At 39.3% G+C, this 23,566-nt stretch overlaps 1 protein-coding gene across 1 annotated transcript in view; it reads right to left on the bottom strand.

The window, feature by feature from the left end:
* UBE2J1 (ubiquitin conjugating enzyme E2 J1) overlaps positions 1-23,346 on the bottom strand; it is a 28,108-nt gene extending 4,762 nt beyond the window's left edge. Inside the window, exons 1-7 of the mRNA XM_083856020.1 lie at positions 23,206-23,346; positions 13,867-13,940; positions 12,043-12,174; positions 11,390-11,474; positions 9,887-9,992; positions 7,934-8,063; positions 4,138-4,269 (exon numbers count right to left, since the gene is read on the bottom strand). Of these exons, the coding sequence (XP_083712146.1) occupies positions 4,138-4,269; positions 7,934-8,063; positions 9,887-9,992; positions 11,390-11,474; positions 12,043-12,174; positions 13,867-13,940; positions 23,206-23,236 (690 nt within the window). The 5' untranslated portion in view covers positions 23,237-23,346. The remainder of the gene's footprint in view (positions 1-4,137; positions 4,270-7,933; positions 8,064-9,886; positions 9,993-11,389; positions 11,475-12,042; positions 12,175-13,866; positions 13,941-23,205) is intronic.
* Positions 23,347-23,566: the final 220 nt, after the last annotated feature.

The following is a 23,566-nucleotide window of genomic DNA, read 5'->3' as shown; positions in this document are numbered from 1 at the left end:
CCTTTCTATTTCCAGGCCATTATTTTAATTTTTTTAAAAATCAGAATACTAGAAGAATTAAATAATCATCTTAGAAGGGATGTTTTAAAAATATAGCAAACTCAGGAACTCAGACCCATATAAATTCTCTGGGTTACTGAAGCCTCTTTCATTTATACTAATGGTCTGGGTAGAGATGCAGAAATCAGGATAGGTGAAATACTTGTTTGTCTGCACAACTTCCAACTGAAGAAACACTGAAGTTTGACACAGGCTTAATGGTTAATATGAAAAATGTCTATTTTTTAATGAATCAAAGTTGAGCCAAGTACTCTCAACTGTCAAAAGACATCTTAAATGGTTGCTGTAGTATTAAAAAATAAGACATCACTTAACAGAGATAAAGGGAAACACTTTTTACCAACATATCATTCAGAATTTATGACTAAAGGTAAGGGCTTTTATAAATCCCATGGATCATAATATAGCCTCATTTTCTGACAGAAACCTCCTTCATCAGCTCAAGAGTAGCTGGCTTCAGTTACACTGTTTATTTTATCACCCCTCATAATGCTTCATCCAGTCCCTATTATCAGTGCAGCTCACTACTATAGGATATTGTTTAATAACAGGTGTACTGAAGCTTAATGTATTCTCAGGTTATCAGAAAACAGCCTAACTACAGTTTTTACCTTGTTCTTAATAAAGCTCATCAAGCATCAACTTTATGCATTAGCCATAAGCCCCAAGGTGGTACATCATTGCTATCCATACACCAGATGTACTGCTATAGATTTCGTAGAAGTTCAGACACCCATAATCCACATGGATTTAGTCTGTGCAATCAGGGAGGAAAACAGAAATGCAGCCTACCAGCCTCTGTTGCTGAGTAAACTGCACTGCTTTGCAGCCTCCACTAATGAGTCCACTGTGATCAGAGTTTTGGTACCAAAATTTAGGTGACCACTTTATCAAGCCAACTTTCAGCAGCGGCACCTTGCTTGCACTTTGAATACTCAAACAAGAATAATGTCCCATTACTTTGTCCTGAGTAGACATCAACAGCTATTACAAATTAACAAAAAAGTATTGTCAGAAGTAGTCCAGTCAGAGGTGTTCTCTGCACTGGGTTCAGACTCCTCAAACGTACCATGCTGCATAATGCCTTAGGAAGTCTTATTGTTTTAGTTTTATTAATGCTAAAGACTGTTCTCTGCAGCTCTGTATCCCTTTATACAAGTTGTTGTGGCAGCATTTTTCAGAGCAGTGCTGTCCCTCATTTTGTTCTCATGCTGTTGTAGTTGTTACCTTGCACCTGGCAAACCTTGATAATGTCATGACAAATTCTCTGGGGAAGAAGCTCTCACTGGCATGAGAATCAACTCCCTCCCCTCCTTCTTCTTCCTTCAAAGATCAGCTGTTTAAAGGCTGGATAAATGTCCTCTAATAATACAGGCACATAAAACTTAACAGCCAATGTGCAACATCTGCACCAGTGCTGCACAGTCCCGTCATTACTAACAGTACAGTGAACGGGAACAACCACTGCCAGTCTGGCAAAAAGACAAGAGAAGGTGGGGAGGAAGGGAAGTGACCTGGAAGATAGAGTCATCCAGGGAAAGCCTGAAAGTCAAGAGCCCTGAGTGCACCTCTTCCACAGCACAGACAAATACATCCAGGCAGTAATTAGACAGTAAGTATTTTCAAAGGGCAAGAAGCTGTAAGACTGAAGTACTGAGTAACACAATGACAGCCAAAACATAAAGAACAATTTCAAACTGAGTTTTGAAATCTGAAAAACATATGTTGAATGGAAATACTGTAAGACTTGATCCTTCTTTAGTCAGTGAGGCTATAATCCTTTCCCTAGGTGAAAGCTGACAGAAGTGAGAGCTAATTCAAAACTTTTTTTTTGTTTTGATGAAATGAAAAATTCTCTCTTCAGGAATAAGGCCCCAAGTGGAACAAAGAAATGGACACCAAGCGATGCCCTGCCAGAGACCCATTTCAGTGTGCTCTTCACACAAGAATTACATTAGCCCTGTCCCTGCCCCAAGTGGAACAAAGAAATGGACACCAAGCGATGCCCTGCCAGAGACCCATTTCAGTGTGCTCTTCACACAAGAATTACATTAGCCCTGTCCCAGAAAGGACATTACTGTGCTCACAAATATCTTGCCATTAACACATTCTAAAAATCTCTGGCCTTCCAAGCAACTTAAAGGTTAAAAAATCATGGAATAGAGAACTGTTGCTGGAAAGAACAAACTTGACTCAAGGCAGCCCCAGAGTAAAATACAGTCTACAGGTTGCTTCACTTTCACCTAGAGGTGACCCTTTCCTTAGCACCTATTTATCATTGTGTATTTAACCAAGACTGATTACAACTGTTCTAGGAGCAGAAGAAAGGTAACACTCCATTTCTCCTGCATGGTTTCTTCTCATATTCACTTCTGTATTGTCTAGAAAGACAAAAGGTCCCATGGCTTCAGAGTGAGACACATTAATCTACTACATTAGAAGGAATTACACAAGTTCATACAATAATTCAGCACTGGCCCTACCTCCCCCCTCTTTTTACTCTCAAAAAGAATAAACCCAGCAAATTTTCTACAATAGCTTTTAACTAAGTACACATTTGTAGAGTAAGTGGCAAACATTTTATCCACGAAGAGAGAATAATATGTTTTGTTGCCCACATCCAACACAACTTAATAAGGCAGAATTAGGTCTTTACACAACAAGAACTCAATAAACAGATTTTACACATGCAAGAAACCCAGCTGAGTAGAAAAGATCTGAGGCTTGCATAGGTACTCTTTCACACCTCTAAGCAGATCAAGGCCCAGAGTGCCCTACTTTGAAAAGATTTCTATTATCTTTCACATGAATAAGAACAGAAAAAATAGCAAGCTCAAATTCCTTAAAATAGCCTTTCCTGTTACACATTTCTTTCTTCCACAGTGTGGCTATTTTCCACTTCTGGATGGCTCCAGATAATTCCTAACATTTAAAATGTGACAACTCAGAAACATAGGTGTTGGTTCAAACTAAAACTAACAATCCTGAATATTAGTTCAATTTCTAAAACATGAACCCACTTATCATTTACAGTTAATCACATATATATGAGTATTTTTACAGACATTTATATCTTTATATGTTTAAAAGTCCCATTTCTTATGGGATTGATCTTCTAAAAATTAAATTAATGAATAATTAATAAATCAATATAATTGATACAACCAGTTTTCTTAAAAATGTGAATAATTTTTAAAAGTCTCTCTCCTCAAGAAAATGCCAGTGATGTCTTGGTGTGTCAGCTCTTTCTACTGTATTAGCCAGGATTTGTAATAAGAAGAATATAATAAAATGTTTTATTGAATCCTTAACAATCTGGAAAAATCCTTATTGTGGGGGGTAAAAAGTATGCTATTAACATGCTTATATTTCTACGTAGCTTGAAAATATGTTGAAACACACAACAGATGTTATTGGACATGTTGTAGGTTTTTTAACCAATCTGCAGCCCCATCCTCTCTAAAAAAGGCAGCTTAGCTGGGATTTGCCTGCAATTTATCAGTGAATTTAGACTGCACTTGCAATAGTCATAACAGCAGCTGCCTTGGCCCATCACCAGATTTCCACCACTTCCAAAACCTTTATGTAAGCCCTACACCTAGCAGTATTAAAACACAAGTGTCATACTTCAAATGGTAAGAATATTTCAGACTTACTTAAGAGGTTATAAAACCCAAGAAGATAGTATTGATGAATATTTAAAAGCTACAGGTTATCACTGAAACATTTTTTTTGCTTCTGACTAAGAATGCTGCAGAAAAAACCTGTGCTACATTATGCAGATGGTAAATTGTAGTGCCTCAGACACCATAAAGTTTTAATGAACACTTAATGTAATTAAAGGAATCACTGGGAAGAAGAACTGCTAAAAGAACATTATTTATTGTTTTAAGAGAAGGAAGTGAAAGCAGAGGTTGTTATTTCTAAAAATGATTCAACATACTATTTGCTAATAGATTTTATATAAAAGTATACAGGAGTTCCAGAATAAATATGTGAACTACATACTTTAATCAGCTTAAGAGGACCAATTTCATGTTCAGACTACACCCAGTAAAGCTCAAAGATGGACCATACCGTTGCACTTGCTGGGTCTGGGAATGCTCTAGCTGCACCATCCTGCTGGGGATCACGTGAAGCAGCAGAGTGGTTCAGTCCTGATGTGTTTGAGGGTCCAGCATCAGACCTCCTGGATGAATTGACCTCTGCCTACAAGAAGCACAAATGTACACTTCACAGACAAGATCAAAATTGCTCCAAAACTATTTGGCTTATTTTGGAATGTGTATTTTATTGTAAAGAATATGAGGCTTACCAAAATCAGGTGTGCCAGTTGCATTTCAATCACACAGCAACAAGTTTAAGAAATTTTCATTCTTTAAAAATAAGACCGCAAATGTGCAAACAACAGTTTAAAAAACAATTTTGTTTGCACATAACAAATATAATGTTCAAAAAAAGCGAAGATGGAGAGAACAATGAAGAAAATTCTTTAGAAGATCCATGACATTATGCCAGAATAACATGGTTTTCAAAACTTTTGTTTTGCATGTCCTTAAGACAATGCTGACCTACTGTTGATACAAGTGAAGTAGCACAGCCTGTCCCCCCACAAGACCAAGGAGTCTCTTGCGAGTGCCAGTGTAATGTGGCTATACTGGTTTCATTATGAAAGTTGCCTCACAGACAGAGTGGGCATATATGCATGACACTACACTGGGTACTATATGCATATCAGTGTCCAGTATTTAAATTTCAGCACAGAGTAAAAGAAAAAATATAAGTCTTGTAATACTGCTTTCATACACATTTACAAAATGTCTACTATGCATTATTTCCCAGAGTTTAGGTTTCATACTTAGGAAATCTGAAACGAGATCAGTAGGGACAGGTAGAAGAACACAAACTCCAGTACACATGCCAGCAATTATTTTTGGGAATGGAAAAGGACATATCATCATAGTGCTGAACTGAAATACTTTTAAAATTTACACATCAGAAAAAAAAAGTCATGACCAGATCAATTTTTATCAGTAAGCAAGTCACCTCTCAAGTCATGTGTCTAGACCCCAATTTATTACAAAGGTGACAACTTCAAATCTAGTAACTGTCTTCAAATGCAGACATAAGTAGTGGTGGTAGTAGCAAGAAATACAAACAATGTATTAGAAACAACCAGTTACAGTGATAACAAACTGGTAAGATCACAGTATAATACCATTTGATGATACCATTTAGTGTGAGGAAATTAAGTTCTCTGTTTCTTTATGTGTATTACCTCAAGAGAATCCAAAAGATATGGCACCAAAACAATCTGGAAATGGATTTAACATTCGAAAACTTAGAATCTGACAACACTGCTTTCCCTTTGCACTTGACTCTTATGAACTGTAATATTAGACAAGAAAAATTATGATTCAAATATGGATCATCAACAAAGCAACAGAATTATGAAATATTTAGACTGGAATGGACCTCTAGATGTCCCTGGCCCAACTCTCTAGAGTCATGTCCAGACAAGCTTTGAGCATCTCCAAAGCTGGGGGCTGCAGAGTCCCTCTGGGCAGTCTGCTCCAGCATTTGACAACACTCAGGGTGAATCTTTCCTATATCAAATTGTAAGCTCCCTGGAACCTGTGACTATTGATTTTCATACTAATGCTTCTTGCAAGATGAGCTTATTTCATCTTTACTGTTAATCTCTATAAAGCAGTGCCAAATGTGCATTTGATTTACTTTAGTTTATGAAAGTACTAAGTCTAGTATCTAGACTGAAGTCAGACTAACATTCAAAGGATGACCAACATATTTAAACATAATAATGAGAGGAAGCATAGAATTAATTTTACTGCAAAATATGCCTTGTGATAGCAACATGAAGGTAAACCATACTGTTTTACAGTGATACATATGTTATCAGTAATTTCTTTTTCCTTTTTTTAAGCAAAACAGAATTTCTGTTATATAACACGTAAAATTTAGAAAACTATTTGGAAGTCAATATAAAACTGATACAAAATATAATGTACTATTAAAGCAGACAGGAACAAAGGTGGATGCTCGCAGAAGCAGAAAAACTGTAATGAGAAGATGTATTGGGTTGTTTCCCCACTTCTCGATGTCATATTGGTATCTCAGTACCACACAGGGGGCTTTTTACAAAGTTACCATCTTGTTTAAAGCTGGTAAGAAACACAGTAACGCTGGGATCATCTACACATAGTTAGGAAATCTCTTATTTAAGGGTTTGAGAGAGTCTCTCTCAAATTGTACACTCAATCATCAATCTGATGTTAAATCTTACCCCATAAATTGACATGAAATGTATCTAAATGATTAAAAACTTCTTTATTTTCTGCTAGTAATTCATACTATTAGTTTATTACAAACACATCAATTGAACACCTCAGCCTAACAACAAACACATAAGGAAATCAAGCAAAGCAGATAAGCAGGAAGCTTAAAAAACCCCAGCTCCTAAAATTTGATTTGAGAAGGAAAGAAAGATGCAACCAGAGGACAGAACTGATTTACCTTATTAAAAAAAAACCCAACACAATGGATGGTAAGAGGCTGTAGAAACCTAAGACTTTTGTTCATTTTTTTTCCCCTGACAAGCGCTTGTTCTTAGAAGGTAGTGTCAAGCATATAGATACACAGAAAGCACCAATATTCTTAAAAACTGATGTCTCTAAGTCATTAATTTTAAAACTGAAAAAGGTAGGAAATACAAATTATGAGTTCTTTCTCACAAAAGAAACTCAAAACCAAACTCTGATATTTCTAGAATTTCTTTGATGAAGATTAGTAGTTCTCAAGTAAAAATAAATCCTACAATTTTAAACCCTTATATATTGTAAAAAATCCAGGAAAAGGCAATCCACTGTTTCTCCAAGTAGCTCAGCGTTAAAACTCTCTCCCTTTCTCATCTTTGTAAAATACTTGGAGATGTTTTTATCATAACCATTATGGCACAGGAATATGCATGTCCTGCAAAACCATCAGGAATGCTCAGTCAGAAGAAGACAATCTTTACTTTCATGGCACACACAAAAAAAGCAGAAGTAGTCTTTAGGTCACTATTAGAAGAACATGGGTGATAAAAGGGGACATCGGCAGCCCTGACCTTAGCGAGGATGTGTTCTGCAATAATGCCACATTGTCATAATACAACTGTAGTTCTCTGCCCTCATGCACAGTAGTCTTCCTTAGTGGCTGATTTAAGAGTTTAGTGGAAAACCCAGTGAAAAACAACACTGTGCATGCAAGCCATGCAATTCTCTAAGGAATGAATGTATTTGTCTAAACAAACCTTGCTTTCATTGAAACACAAGCTAGAGAACACATTTTTCGGTCACAGCAACTTCCATACCAGAGTTCAACTTTCAGTATCTTCAGATAGTAGCAGAGTAGTTCAAAAGAATTTGCAACCATTTTTCAGTAGTAGTATGTTTTATTCCTTCCATAAGCCAAAAGGAAAAAAAAATCACAAAGGTAAAAAAATTTAGATTAGCTTTGCCCAAACTTTCCTCATACTTCTACGATAACACTAATTCTGGAGAATTTAATCAAGTTATTAGTTTCTGAAAATGTGGAAGTAAAAGCAACATAGGCAGTTCTTACCACAGTGGTCACCACTAAAATTTAAGCTAATCAACCAATGCTTGAGATGCACAACTTATTAACTGGAAAATTTCAAGAGATCCATTCTTATTTTTCTATTTCAGACTATACTGAGAAAACAGGCTTCCACATAGCAATTGATGAAGGTTTTCTGAAATGATGAAATGTTTCTGTGATTTACAAGTTTTTCCACAGTAATTTTTTTTCATATTCTGTACAATAGAGATAAAAGTGTAAACAGTGACTTTACCTTGAAGCTAATTTGTCTGGCAAGTTCTTTAGCCTCCTTGTCTGCCTGGCTTGACACACTTCCAGACGTCAGTGGTAAGAGGGCTGTCTTCATAGATGTGCCACACATTTCACAACAGAAGTCTTGTGACCTGCCCACAAATGACATAGCTCAGAATAGCATGTTCTCAGTGTTCCTATGTGCTTGTTTAAATAAACTATTTGCAGAACAATCCACAGAAAGTGGTGGCAGGGCCAGTAGTTTAGAAGTACTTCCCTCTGTTTCAAATCATTCTATCTTGAAAAACTATTTTGAGAATTACCTATATTACTAACATAAACTCTCTTATGTCATTTAGGAAACTATTAACAACTGACTTAAATATCATTATTAATTATACTTCATTAATTATTTCTTATAATTAAAATACGTATATCTGCAGCAAATAAAAATTACAAATTATAAAGATTTAACTATTTTTACAAATGTTATACTGGACCCAGGAGCTTGCATCTCCAATCCAGGAATTTCAGCTTCTTGGAGAACATTACCTTCCCACACCTTCTCTCTGCAGGGAGCTCTCCAGGCCAGTGAGGAAGCACACAGACTTGACAGCACAGTATCACGATCAACCCACCCCACTGACTCACTCCTGAATGCCACTGAAAAAAGCCTGGCTTTACCTTTTTTACAACTTCCTTTCAGATAACCATACACATGGATATGATCCCCTGAACCTTCTCTTCTCCAGACTGAATACTCCCAGCTCTTTTATTATCTCCATGTCTGAAACATGTTCCAGCCCCTCAGTCACCTTTGTGGCACTGCACTAAATTTGCTCCAGGACATCCTTATCTTTCTTGTACTCTGACCTGGTCACAACCCCACCTGAACTCAGCACTCCTGATGTCTCACCAGTGCTGAGTACTGAAGCAGAATCACTTCCTTGACCTGCTGGCAATGCTCCTCCTCATGCAACCCAGGACACCATCAGTCTTCTTTGCTGCAAGGGCACACTGCTGCCTCATGATCAGCTTGGTGACCACCAGAATCTTCCCTTCCAAGCTCCCTTCTAGTCAGCTGGTGTTATTCCTCTCCAGGGGCAGGACTTTGACATTCCTCCAGCCCACTGAGGCTCTTCTGGATGGCAGCACAACTTTCTGCATATCAGCCACTCTTCCTAGTTTTGGATCACCAGCAAACTTGCTGAGGGCGCACCCTGTCCCAGTATCCAGGTCATTAATGACACTGAATAGCACTGGCCCCAGTACTGACACCAGGAATACACCAATAGTGACCAGCCTGCAGCTGGATTTTGTGTTGCTTATCACAATCCTTTGAGCCAGACAGCTCAGCCAGTTAATCCACCTTACTGTCCCCACCTACCTAAGCTGTATTTCATGACTGAGGATAGGGGAAAGGACACCAAAAGCCTTGCTAAAGTCCCTATAAACAACACCCACTGCCTTCCCTTTGTCCACTAAGCTAATAATTTCATCACAGTCACAAACCTAATCTTAAATTAATTTCCTAAAGATTATTTAGAAGAGGTTGCTTCAGAATTTTGAAATAATTTTATTATTACTACTTACTTAAAGACAATTATGCCTCATTATTTTGGTTGTTTCCTCCCCACTTACTATCAATTCCATCATACCCACTTTATCTCCATGCTGCAATTAGTACAGTATCACAATGTTAATTACATCTCCAAATCTGAATTTCAGACAAACTTCTACTATGACCACAAAATGCTGGAAGGAACAGAGTGCTCTCAAAATACTTTGTTTGACTGCAAGTTCCAAGTTTGCACAATATTCAGAGAAAAAAGTGATTACATATACAAGGCATCAAACTTGTTTTATTTGGAATAAATGCAAGAGAATAGACTGAAGTGGCTTGTTTTCTACACAATGCATTACCCTAAAAGTGAGTGAATGTAAGTGTACCTACAGTAACAAACTTAGCGCTTACTTCTTTGCAAGAGCTCTCCTTTCTTCTGGTGTGTAATCTAGAGATCCTATTGCTCCTTCACCTTTGGTTGGCATGAATCCAATGATGGCTAGTAAAGCTGTTCTTACTAAAATGGGAAAAGAGAGATATAAACAAGGTGGCAGAAACAAGTTATGTGATCTCATTCCACACTCAGAAAAGTTGCATTTCTGACTGCAAAACTTCATTCTGCCAAGTCTGAACTTCCTAGAAGCAGCACCGGTTTGGGGTGGGTTTTTTTGGCACACTGCAAGGCTTTCTCAATTTTGTTTTAACATCACATTGTAAACAAAGAAAAGGCCACCAGCCAACAGAGAAGAAAAAATTGTCACAAAAATGTTGCATTAAGGTGAATGTTCCAGACCTTAAAAACTAAGAAAAAAGGTAAAGCAGAACTAAGATATAAAAAGGTGGGAAGGGGGGAAGGGGAGCAGGGGAGAGGAAGAAGATAAGAAGGTTCACAGGGAATTTTTCTTTTTCCGTCTGTTTTTTATTAGACATGAATTCTGCAATTTAGTGTACACATGCTCAGAGCTTTTCTTTTTTGCAAAGTATTGCAGAATTTGTTCCTTTTATGTCATCATAATAGGGGAAGGAGCTCACTTAAAATATTAATAACTGCTTGTAACAGAACTGTCATCTGAAACATGTGTTTTGACAACATCTGTACTTGGACTTTTATTTACCAAATCTACTAGCAAAGTATCTTGAATTCTTTAATTTCTGTAAAATAATATCAGATCAGAATAAGTACTACAGAAATGAGACAGGATTTTTACAACTACTTAGAAATACAGTATTTTCTACGCTTTAAAAAAACTAAAGAGACTTAACAAAAGTTGAAGAGTGGTCGGATAGAAAACTCCTAAGATCTTATCAACATATTTTTAAAGTGAAGCTGATATAGAAATAATTGATGTACTGTACTAACAGAACTAAAATTACTTGAACATAAACATATTGCCTTGGATGAACTGTGCCAGCTCTCAATTTCTGTGATAACAGTATTTTTAAAACTAAAGATAGACAAGATTGAGTTATTCTGAACTCAGACCACATTCTTTCCTCTTGAGTGTTCAGAACCACAGCACTAGAATTGAAAACTCCCCTCTATTAATGTTCAAGCTGGCTTAGTGATCATGCAAAACCAGAGTAAAGTAATAGGATTTATTTTCATAAGAACACTTTTAAACAAAACACACAAAGAATATTCTAAGTAGTCTGAGAATTCTTAATGCTTATATATCCAAGTAAAGAAGAGCTTACCATCACCCCACAGTTTCTCAGCCCTGGCATTTACTTAATATAATTTCCAAATCATTCAATTTCACTCTTTTATGATCCTACATTTGACGAATTCTCCCATAATTTTACACCCTCAAAATCTGTCTCCTTTTCCACTATAAACATTCTTCATTAGATGTTTTTAGTTTTAAGAATGAGTTGTTTGACAGGGGTAACATTTTTCAAGGAATTGTTACTTACTACTCCAGGAAGGCTGCCATGTTTCAGGATGATGCCCTGAGATGCTTAAACAAATTTTCTTCCCCACTTCAAACCTGCCATTTGCCTTTAAAGGAAGAGGGAGGATACAATAAAACATGCTAGAAGTTAACTCTTGAGTTTTGGTAAAAGTCACAAAAAACCATGATCAAAAGAATTCCATATGCAAACAATCTGTAACAATTATACTAGTGCCAAGCTCACAAAATTAGCATTCAGCCTGCTGAACACAGAACTCTGTCATCTGACTCTATTAATGCATGAAGAAAACCTACAAATCTATGCACTAAGGAAGGACTTTGCCCCAAACTTCAGGTCTGCCTTCCTACATCTAAGCAATGTTTTCAACAGAAACCAAGAGGGGCCATGGGGAGAACAGAAGGTTAGACAATCACATCAGCAATGTGATTTCTCCTGGAGTAAAGAACTTCCATTTATTAGGCATAAAGCTTCATTGCATAAAGCAATTAGAGATTACCAAAATAATCTTGGAAGACTTTGGATCTTCTATTGTACTACACTGTGCCACCGTTCTTACAAAAATGACATTATGTTAAATGCCAAGAATCTCTCTCTTTCCCTATGATAAAAATGATAACATAAAAAGAAAAAATCTAGTAAGTATGCTTACTTACCGTCAGCAAAATAATGCTGGGTGGTTTCATGGGATATTCAGGTGGTAGCACTATTCTCCCATGATAAATGCCTCCATCAAAATCTGAATCTGGAGGGCCTCTAACAGTGAAGTGCCATTCAAAAAGATTATCCTAAAATGCCCCCATCAATGGAAGGGGGGGGTATAAAAAAAAAGAAAAAGAAACAAAAAAGCATTGGTCACAGAAACAGACAACTCAATGTCATTTTCTTGAACAAGGACAGGCTAAAGAAACAGTACACAGGCAGAAGTTTTAAGAAGCCAAAATCAAATGGAGAGTTAAGATAACGTAGCACTAAGAATAAAGCATTGTAGGTTTCTGGTAATTTTCTTATGCAGTAATTCACCAAAACCTTCAAATTCATTATCCAAATTCTTTATGGTAGCTGTACAAATTATGACAAGAGTTTTATTACACAACAGATTGAAAACTGAGTCAATTAAAAGAAAACTGGAAATTTGCCTCAGAGAGCAATAATTTTTGGAGAACCAAGGGGAGACCTACACCAAGAAAGAACACTAATGACAGCCTCCCCAAAGCTCCTTCCATGCCCAGGGATTTGACTCACACCCAGAGAATTCATATTGTTTCTCTTCCACTATCAATTTTAAAGCAGCTACTGTGCATTATTGCACAACTTTGAAAGGTACACTTTGAAATCTAGAGTTCTATCATCATTAAATTGACATTATCGACATATAAATAACTTCTCTTTAAACATTATTTCTTTGGGGTTTTGAGCTGGGATTTGTGTATCAGAACTTGTGCTGCCAACAACTTCCTAAGTATTTACAAGCAGAACTCCTACTGTTAGGACTGGACGCCAAATGAGGCTTGCTGTCAGTGAATGAGATCCCTCAGCTAATGCTAAACACTGGTATTACAGCATTGGAAGAGCCCACCTAGTCATGGTTTTTCAAGTACAGGAGATAACTGTCAACATTTCCAGCATTTCCTTTCATTTGCCACTGTTCTCCTCCCAGTGAGACACTGTTCTAATCCAGAAATAAGATCTTCATGTCGGTTACAAATAACGGCAATTTCACCACAGGAAGGTGAAACAAGCTACAGATAAAAACTAGCAGACAATAAGGAACATTTTATAGCACCTAGGAACACGCATTATTACGTGAGCATGTTAAGCGTGTTACGCATTTCTGCAAACAGCTAAAAACCAAGTCTCCCAACTGAATACTACAGAATACTGCCTTTTTTGATTTATTCAGTGAAATCAGAAGGGATTTCTGTTTAAACTTCTAACCACCAGAACTTCATTGTCCTCTCAACCCAAAGACTTAACCGGGTGTTTAGACAAGAAGCTACTCCTCAAGTGAAATCCCTCTCTCTTACAATGCATCCAGAATTGAACACATTTATGTTTTCACAGGTTGTCTTAAATGCAAAACAGCAATCCTCAGAGATCACTTTAGGTTAAGCGTTTCAGTGAGCAAGTCAGCAACTGAGCCAGATATCAGGTTTGGGTACAAAAAAGCTTGACTTAAGTATTTCCATAGGCTTGGGAAAGAGATGGGGGAATAAACACACCCATGCTATAAAACTACTCAGGTGCAATGTAAAAAGCTGTTATTAAGTAGTTTCACCAATAACCTGGAACTAAAACACCACTGAAGCTGAATTCTGCTGCTGATTTCCATCACAGGGAAAAAAAAAAATCAGTTTTCTATAATTTAAATATGTACATTTTAAATATACATGCATTTTAGAGAAGTACATATTAATTAAGAGTATATATGAATAAAACTGCCTAATTACAAACTCTTGCAAACATATAGAGAAACAAACCTCCAAAGGCTGTGCATGATAATGATCTGTAGGATCCTTCAGTTCCGCAGCCTCTTTCATCAAACGTTTGACAGCTGAAAAAAGAGAAAGCATAAGACATGAAAATGAAGAAAATAACTTAATATACATTGCATAGAAAAATACATAAAACATTTCTTGAAGAACTCTTTTCAGCTAACTAATCTTCTCCCTATTCCAGCTTCTTCACTGGAGTTCCTAATTCAAGACACTACATAATTACTTATGATGAATAAACCTTAAATGGGTTATACAAGCATAAAGTTATGAAAAATATGTGCATGGTCACAGAGTTTCTCAACACTGAACACTGGGACTAAAGTAGTTTTATATTAGTAATTGCACCGGACAGGAGGAAGAACATACACACCATTAACAGAGTTTCAGACCTACAAGATTTACAAAGCTAACAACATCGATATTTTGTGATACAGAACACCATGTGCATCTTTAGCAATTGCCGAAAAGCTTTATCCTGACACCTCCCATGACACTTACATGACTACTCCCTTAAGGAGGTCACGGTAGTGCGTGAGAGAAATCAACACATCACTATTAACAAGAGATGAAGTTTTACATTAGATTCGAAAACATGTATGTCCAGCCAGAAAAATTTACCCAGGGCCTCTGCAGTTGGAACCTGCCACTGAGTAGTGGTGGTTCACCTAGGTGAACACCCAGGCATTTTTCTATCATAACTTCAGGATAGTCATTAGTAACCTTTCCAACCTTCCACTTCAAAAATACCAGCACCATCTGTATTTTCTGCATCTCCTTCTTGTGGCCACTTTTGCAAGCTCTGTTACATTACTTATACTTCAGATGCATATACTCATGTGCACCATACATTAATGTCTAATAAAAAAACTCTAACCTCCCCACAGAGGAATTTTCCTTCCAATCTACTGTGAAAAGTTCTTTTCCTCTTTTACACTTTTGGACAGCTACAAACAACAGCTGAAATTTTGAGAATTTCACTTCTTACAACCCAAACAGAAAACCAATTACGTGGAAATGTGCTGCTGCCAGTTACCTCAGTTATGCTGCTGCCACAGGGAGGTGTCATTTAAAACACCCTACAGATCCATCAGGTCACATCAAGGCTAGCAGCGTTCAGGCTCTGCTGAATAACAGTTTGTCTCTTTAATCTTCATTAAGGTTTACCAGTTCATTAGAGAGGAATAACAAGAAAACCAGCCCAGACCAGAAAAGACTTTGGACCCAGCATCGCTTCACAGTCAACAAGTCTGGACACTTCCCTTTAGAAGCAGTGGCATGCACCAGGATGAGCTAATTCAGGAGTAAACACCCCATGAAGCAGAACAGTGACCATGAGAAAACTGAGAGTGTATGTAACAAACTCTAATAAAGACAGAGCACTCATGGACAAGGCAGACAGCTGTTACTGAGATTTCCCAGCTGAGGACCAACACAGAAAAAAAACCAGATATAACCGCATCATGTGCAGTCACCCATGTTTACTGAGGGAAAGCTATTAGAGCATCATAACTATTCCACTCTTGGGGCACAAAACCATAGCAAAATCTAATCTAGCACTCGTATATCATAGAGATGATTTGCTTTTAACAAGTTTTCAGTATTAAGCAATCCAGGACATCTTAAAAATCTATCAGGTGACCTAACTTCAGCCTTCCAATACCTGAAGATACTCTACAAGCAAGATGAGAGAGGGACTTTTATAAGAGCATGTAGCAACAAGACGGGGAATGGCTTCAGACTGAAAGAGTAGATTTACATTAGATATTAGAAAGAATTTCTTTCCTGTGAGGATGGTGAGGTGCTGGAACAACTTATCCAGTGAAGCTGTGGATGCCCCATCCCTGGAAGCGTTCCAGGCTAGGCTGGACGGAGCTCTGAGCAACTCGGTCTAGTGAAGGTGTCCCTGCCCATGGCATAGGGGTTGGAAGAAGGTGATCTTTAAGATCTTTTATCTTTCCAACCCAAGCGTTCCTATTATTCCATGATTCTAAGAAGCACATGTGTGTGCAGCAAGGCTGAGAGTTGGGGTTGTTCAGTCTGAAGAAAAGGCTCTGGGGAGACTTTACTGTGACCTTTCAATACCTAGAATATGCTTATAAAGAACAAAGTAACTTTTTACCACAGCCTGTAATGACAAGAGGGAATGGTTTTAAACTCAAAGAGAGTAGGTTTAGATTGGACATATGGAAGAAATTCTCTACAGTAAGGGCAATGAGACACTAGAACAAGTTGTCCAGAGAAGTTGTGAATGCCTCATCCCTGGAAGCATTGAAGGTCAAATTGGACAGAGCTCTGAGCTGTGATCTAGCAGAAGATGTCCCTGCCTGAGGCAGGGAGGTTGAACTAGATGATCTTTAAAGATCCCTGCCAAGCCAAACCATTTTGTGTTTCTCCTCCCACACTGCTGAAAAATACCAACTGAGAGGCTGCAAAGAAAAGCCTGGAGCGGTAAAGGTTCATTCTGAGAACGTGTGATCCAGTGAAGAAAGCACAAAATTTGTTTCTTCTTTAAGCACTGCTGCAGTATTCATGAAACAGCTCCTCCTTTCACTACCAAAAACTGCAGTGGAAGAAACAAGCATAATTCACAAAGTCTGCCTGCAACAAGTCATGGTATTTCAACCCACTTAAGTCATGGTGAGTCACTGAGTAAGCATTTGGCAATGGCAATTCTGAAAAATCAGAATGGTTTGGGCTCATCTGAAATAAAGAGTCACAGACTATCAATAAAGTCAAAGAGTATCACTAATTCAGCCAAAAAAAGAAAAGTCAAGACACTGAATTTGTCTAAGACAGGTCTTAGAGAGAAAAAAAAATCAATTTGTTTTTAATGTGATCTAACCATCAGCGTGAAAAATAACCACACTTTCACAGATACACTGAGCAACACTTTATCAATGTTCATCAAAATCAAATCCTGAGGAAATTAAGTTTCTGGACTAGAGATTACAGGAGAGTTCCCAGCAAGTAGGAGGTGTGGGAGCTCTGTATTGCTCTGTGGAGGAAAGACAGAATACTACAGGTCAGATGCTCGGCCTGACAATCTGCCTCTTGTGTTACACTGAACTTACTAAAATTTTCTGAAAAGCAAAATATGGGTATTAAAAATCTGAGAATCAAATTAAAAGCCACCAGCTTGCTTTAGGATTGAGTGGTGGAATAACTGAGCAAAATTTGTACAATATATACATATGTGAGCTCTACATTTATTTCTGCCAAAAACCATGTCCAGTCAAATTCCACTTTCATCATCATTTACTTCAAGCTACCCTGAAACTTCAGTTCACACAACTGCATCTTTTCAATATATCTGCAGGTCACATTCAAGTTCTCCTGCTACGCGCCCAACCAGACAAGTCTGCACCTGGTGCCTGGGGAAACCTTCTGGACGCAGAAAACGCAAGTGATCGGTCTTTGTAAACATCAGTGTAACTGCTTGCTTAAAGAGACGACAGGATTTGAACATTGGTGGCGTTTTCTTAGTAAATCATTATGCCTTTTCTTTAAAAAAAAAAAAAAAAAAAAAAAAAAAAAAAAAAAAAAGAGAGAGAGAGAAAGAAAAAAGAAGTGGTTGTGCATCACAGTATCTTCCTCAAATGTACAGCAACCTTTTCATTCTGAAATGAATTCCCAAACTTCAGTTTGAAATTTCAGTTCTACTATTTGAAAAAGAAAGTACATAATGAATAGATAAATAATGGAATCCAGAACAGCTGGCATAAAGCTAGAGATCTCTCAATCTTTCAGGTTGGCTTATCTAAGCTGGGAAAAGAAGAATAAAACAACCTGACAGCTTTTACTGCATTGGCAAATGTTTCCTACCTTTATATTTATGGCTGCTATTATTTTTTTTTTTTCACTTTAAGAAAGATTTAGAGGTTCTACTCAGGAGAAATACAGAAGAAGTAGTAACTTTTTCCCTATGGCTCCGGTGACCAAAACAGCACAAGTAAGGATGCAATTTACTTACTGAATACAGGTTTTGCAATGAAAGTAAAACTCATAAAACCTGTCATCTCAGAGAAACGTTTGTAACTACTCAATCCACTTAAGAGATTAGTAAAGCACAAGTCATCTTTGTTATGTGTTTTTCTATTAATGAGGCTACTATCTACAATTAGGAAAAATATTAGACCATAATAGTAGAAAAAAAATTTTAAAAAATTAACTCACATAAACCATTTGAGACAAGTATCAAGTCCCTTCAATTATATGCATGTGTCATGGATGACATTTTGGGAGGACCTTCTTAAATGCAGGCAGCTTTGTTTTCTTCCCCACTCCACTCTGTACCTGACCATTGAGCCAAGAGTGCCTGACCTATGGCTGGTGTAACCATCAAGTGACTTCAGAGGCCACAGTGCAGAGTCACCCGCTGATGCACCAGTCCCCTCAGCAGCCCAAAGCACCTGGGAATCCAAACTGCACTGGCATTTAAAAGAAAATCTCATTTACTAAAGGTAACATTTAAATTTCTTGTAAGTGAAAAAATAACAGTGAATCACACTGTCAATAGTTCCACTGCATAAAGAATGGATCACATAATTTAAAAAACCCATCAAGATTAAGTTTATGTGTAAAGTACTTAAGATTTCTTGTAAAATGACAACATCTGACGAGTTTTGACATTTTAAGTTAAAAAAAAAACAACAAACACTTAAGGTGATGTGGTCACTGATGCATGTAAGAAAATATATTTAAAGCAAAGAGTCACAGCAGCTCTTTGATATGGAAAATAGTATTTTTTCAATTTTTTTTTTCTGTACTCTCTGGAGAATGGTTTATTAAATTTAACCATACAGCAACTCTAACAGGTTCACAGCAACCTGCACAGTGTCACTAGGACCTGTGTGTCACCTTGTGGATGTGAGTCTCCTGGACAGCTTAGAACCTGTGAATGATGTGTGATCATCTGTGAACTAAAAGTAATAGAAATAAATCCAAAACACGGCACTGAACCAGCTACTGGAAAGAAAATTAACTCCATCCCAGCCAAGACCAAGACATTCCTTTGGCAGTTCCTTTGACTTCTGCTACAAAACAAATGGAAACACCATTTGCCAAGAAAGAGGCCAGGTGTTTTCCACCCTCAGGGTCTCCGATACATCCTTTCCCAAGGCCCATAAGCCTCCTGAATAGCTGCTTTACATCTTCACAGCCTCATGTACATTCTTTCACATGACCAACAAGGCTCCTGTACTCATACAAAGTATTAACGACTATTAAAAAACACAAAAAACTTTTAATTAGTCTTATCTTGCCTTCCTCTCACCCTCAGAAATAGCCAGCCTTTAGTCCTCATTTCCCTCAGGGCAGCACGAAGTACAGTACTCTTCTTGTAGTTGCAATTGAAAACAACTGTTCAGTCAACACAAAGGGAGGAAAAACTTACAAAATGCAAGGTGCTTGTTGAACACACTAAGATCAAACAATGTCTTCAGTCTTAATAAATTTTTAACAGTTCAACTTTTTATTTTTAAACAATCTATCCTTATTTCATACACAGAAGGTACTAAGCAGCACAACAGCTACTGGCTATTTCCTACTAGGTCTGTTTTGTTAACAAAGAACTGACGCACGCTTGTTGGCACGGAACACCTACTTGTACAAAATATGCAGTGGAGAAAGAAGTGCAGTTTGTAGGAAAAGCAGCAATCATATTGCAGATGACAGTTAAGAGGATCACAATCTCAGCATTGTTATGTTCCCTATGCCTCCAGGATCCCAAAGCAGTGCCCTGGGCAACAAATGCAGGACAGCATGGACAGCACGTCACGCCTCCCTCCACGTGCTCTCCCTAGGACTCCAGCGCCCCTGCTAATCAAATACTCAATGAAGTGGCCTGCTGAAAGCAAAACAAACTCTGCCCCCCCAAAAAACTAAAAACCATGATTGTCTGTGGCTCTGTAAGTAGCTGTTGATAATTCCTCAAGTGCTAATATCCACTCAGACGTCTGGTCACAGCCTACACAAAAGCGAGACATTGCCACTATAAAAGCAGTGACTACAAGATTTGGTGTCTGAACTTACAACAGGCTGAGGGTCACAGCTCTTGGGGGAGAAAAAAAGTAAAGAGATTATTCCAAGTAGCTGCCTTATAATTTCAGAAAACAGGGATGTTCCTGAGACATGAAGAGGATGAAATCTGTACTTTAGTCAGCTGAACTTGAATATTGATGAGTTTTATCAGCCATGTGGTAGCAGGCTGATATACATTGACTAATCCATTTTGAAATCCTCAGACAGAAAATAGCTTGCCCTTTTACAACTGCCAAAAACACACACAAAAATATGAAGCAACACTTTACAAAGCTTTGCCTTATTGAAGAAATACAAAGAAGCCTGAAGTGTGGAGTGTGAAATTTCACCCCTTCCAAAATTAACAGTCTTTTTGGGAAGAAATAAAAAAGAAACTCAAGTTCATAGGCTGGTGAGAAGACAGTATCAAGTGGATGCCCCCATGGCTCCTTGCTGCTACAGAGAGAAAGTGACAGGAGCTGCTTCACCATCCCAGACTTGCACTGGCCATGGCCTGTACCTATGGCAAACCCAGACAGCCCAGAGCTGTGCTGCCTCTCATCCACAGAGACATGGTGTGCAGGGGAGCAACTTGCTTTGTGTTGTGGAGAGTTACCATCTTTCAGGTTGGGATGAACCAATTAGCTGTAGAAACAGGGATAAGGAAGAAGATGAACACATTGCCTAGGAGCAATCAGCAGCAGGACAAAGATGTGTAGCAATATTGCTCTTTGGGGGTCTGCCTGAGAGCACACAGAAAGCACAGCAAGGAAGAGCCTCACCAGTCCCACTCATCAACCTGGTCCAGCACACTCACAGAAGAGGGATCCAGGTATTAACCACAGATGAACTTCAGCGCCTTCACAACTCTACAGCAGAATTTGGCTTAAAAATAAAGGTCAATAAAGGCAAATGTTTCTTGTACCAATATTTTCCTATTTAAAATGTGTTTTTACCTTACATTAAAGCAACTTACACTAAAAGGGTTAGTATGATTTGTCCTTTTAAAATCTATTGAGCAGACGAAGTCACGGTTTGTAGTTTTGCTCAAGTCCAAAAGCAGATTTTAACAGTAGAAGCCTCTTGAACAGGTACAAAACGATTACTTTTTCCACTCTGTCTCGAGATAGCATGTTCCAAATCCCTAAAGCTGACCTAAAGGTTAGCAGCTTGGTTCTTCCTCTATTAAAGGCAAAGCAACAGGCACAAGGACAGCTACTCATTCTAAAGCCCTAGAGGGCTCAGTTACCAAAGTAATCCCTTCAGTCCACAGATGACACAACCCTTTGAAACAGAAAATATGGTGGACTTCTTTTCATATATTTTGGTGCATTTACATTAATTGAAACCACCTTAATATCAGAATATTCTACAGTTCCATCGTAAGCCTTCAGCTGAATGGCAAGAGTAAGATACCACCACTGAACTGTACATGTAACTGGAACAAGATAGGAATTTGTAAAACATACACAGAAATATTAAGTAACTGCATATTCATATCTACCTGGTTAGCAAGTAAAGTATAAGACTAAAAGCAGTGGCTATACATAATTACCATCAGCTCACTTTAATGGATGACTGTTAAAGAAGCAATATTTATTTGAAATATCTGTTTATATTTATTTAATACCTTTTTGCCCATCTGTTCACTGAACGATTTCACACGCACTGACTATTGAAATCAATGTTTTAAATCATTATAGAAATTTTGGAAGTTATTTATATAATTTGCAAACTTTCACTATCTATAGGGAAAGAAATAGTTTAATATATTAATAGGTAACTAAACACGTTTAATTTGGAGAAATAATATCAAGCCATTATATGAATGATTTATCTTTGTCACATAAAGTTCATTTTGCTATGGAACAGCTGGTTACAGCTGGTTTTCAGCACCAACAGGTGCTGAAAATCAATTCCAGCAAAGGTAATAGTCTCTTTAATATAGAGAGGACAAGTAACAAAAAAGGGGAAGAACATTTCTAAATTAAGCCTCAAATATTTGTGCTCTCCACCCAGTTCCCAGGTGCTTGTCACACAGCACACCGCCACTGTTTCCCATGACGTGGCAAACCACCAGTGAGTGTGTTTGTGTAGCCTTGTAAATTCACATATGCCACACATCCTGCATATCTCCCTAAAAAAAGTATTCCCTCCTGTCATTTTAAAAGACAACAAGTTCATAATTTGCTTAACGATCCTTCTTATCTTTCAGTTATGCAACTATGCAACTTGGGCGCGAAGCTAAGGGACATAATTTAGCAGCAGACACATCGTCTGCATGAGATATGTTTGTAAACAAGCGTGTCACTGACATTTGTAAGGTACGAGTCATCACAGCATTCAGTTTCTCCCCACCTCTCATGCTGGTAACAGGACGGTATGATTAAAAAATAAAGCCCCTGTTCACCACAATAACATGAAGCTAATAATGCCTATTTCTCAATACCCGGTTACAGGAAAGCAGGGGCAGGAGAGCAATCCACACACAAACCCTACCAGCCCTTACAATCTGCAGAAGGGGTTTTGCTCCGGCAGGGTCAGGCCTGTGCCAGCAGCCCCCGGGAGGTGAGGCCCTGGCAGAGCCGGTCAGAGGCCACTGCTCCAGCACAGCCATAGGAGGACACGGCCTGGCCACTATTCGCTTCCCGGGAATCAACACCTTCCCTTCCACCGCCGTCTCCACCTCTCTTGAGGCGCCTCTCTCACTTCGAGGATTCAAAAAAAAGCCCAGGAGTTATAGGCATGAAGTTTAACATGCAAACATGTCAAACCAAACATGTGAACACAGACACGAAAGTAAATAGAGCCTGTAGGGCGACACTTGGGGAAAACAAACTGAGGCCAGACACACAGGCCGAGTAACCCTTGGCAAGGCTTCCCCCACACGCTCCTGCTCAGAGAGGAGGCGATGCCGGGGAACAGGGCACGGCCACCTGAATAAACACTCAAAGGTACCACCAACCACCAAAAACGCGTGGGCACACAGACACATACACAAACCTGACGGTCAGGGTGTTTCGAACCGAATTACAGCTCGGAGGGAGGTTTCAACGCCACCGCACTGCGAAGGCGAACCGAACCGGGCCGGCCTCCGCCTGAACGCCACCACCGCCCGGCCTCGGCCCTCCTCCCCGCCGCCGTGCCAGTCCAGTCCCGGCCCCAGCCCCGGCTCCCGAGCCCCCCGTGACCAGCGGCAGCCCCGGGGTAGGTGGGCTCGCTCTCTCGCTCCCTCGCTCGCCCGCAGCGGCCCGGGCAGCCCGTAAAGGCGCGGCCGCCACCCCGTCCGGCCCCGGCGCCTACCCGGGCTCTTGAGGTTGTACCGGGCCTCCATGGCAGCGGCACCGCTCGCTCGCTCGCTCGCTCGTTCTCTCCTCGGCGGCGGCTCCGGCGGCGGGCAGGGGGCAGGGGCGGAGGAGGAAGGCCGGCCCAGCCCAGCCCCTGGCCTGGGGACACTCCCCTGACGTGGCAGCGGCGGCGACAGCCCCGCCGTGACCGCGGGGGGAGGCACCGCCGCCGGCACCGCCCCGGCCCGCCCCGGAACCGCAGCCGGGAGGAGACCCGGGGCTGCCGTGCCCGGGCCGCGGTGCCTGCGCCAGGGAAAACGGGAAAATGTCCCTTGTGCGCCCCCAGCTCCGCCCCGGCCGCAGGGGCGATGGGGAGA

This window comes from Zosterops lateralis (assembly GCF_965231275.1).
Source record: "Zosterops lateralis genome assembly, chromosome: 3".
NCBI lineage: Eukaryota > Metazoa > Chordata > Aves > Passeriformes > Zosteropidae > Zosterops > Zosterops lateralis.
The sequence above is the reverse complement of the archived record's forward strand: the minus strand, read 5'-3'. Positions and strand labels throughout refer to the sequence as shown.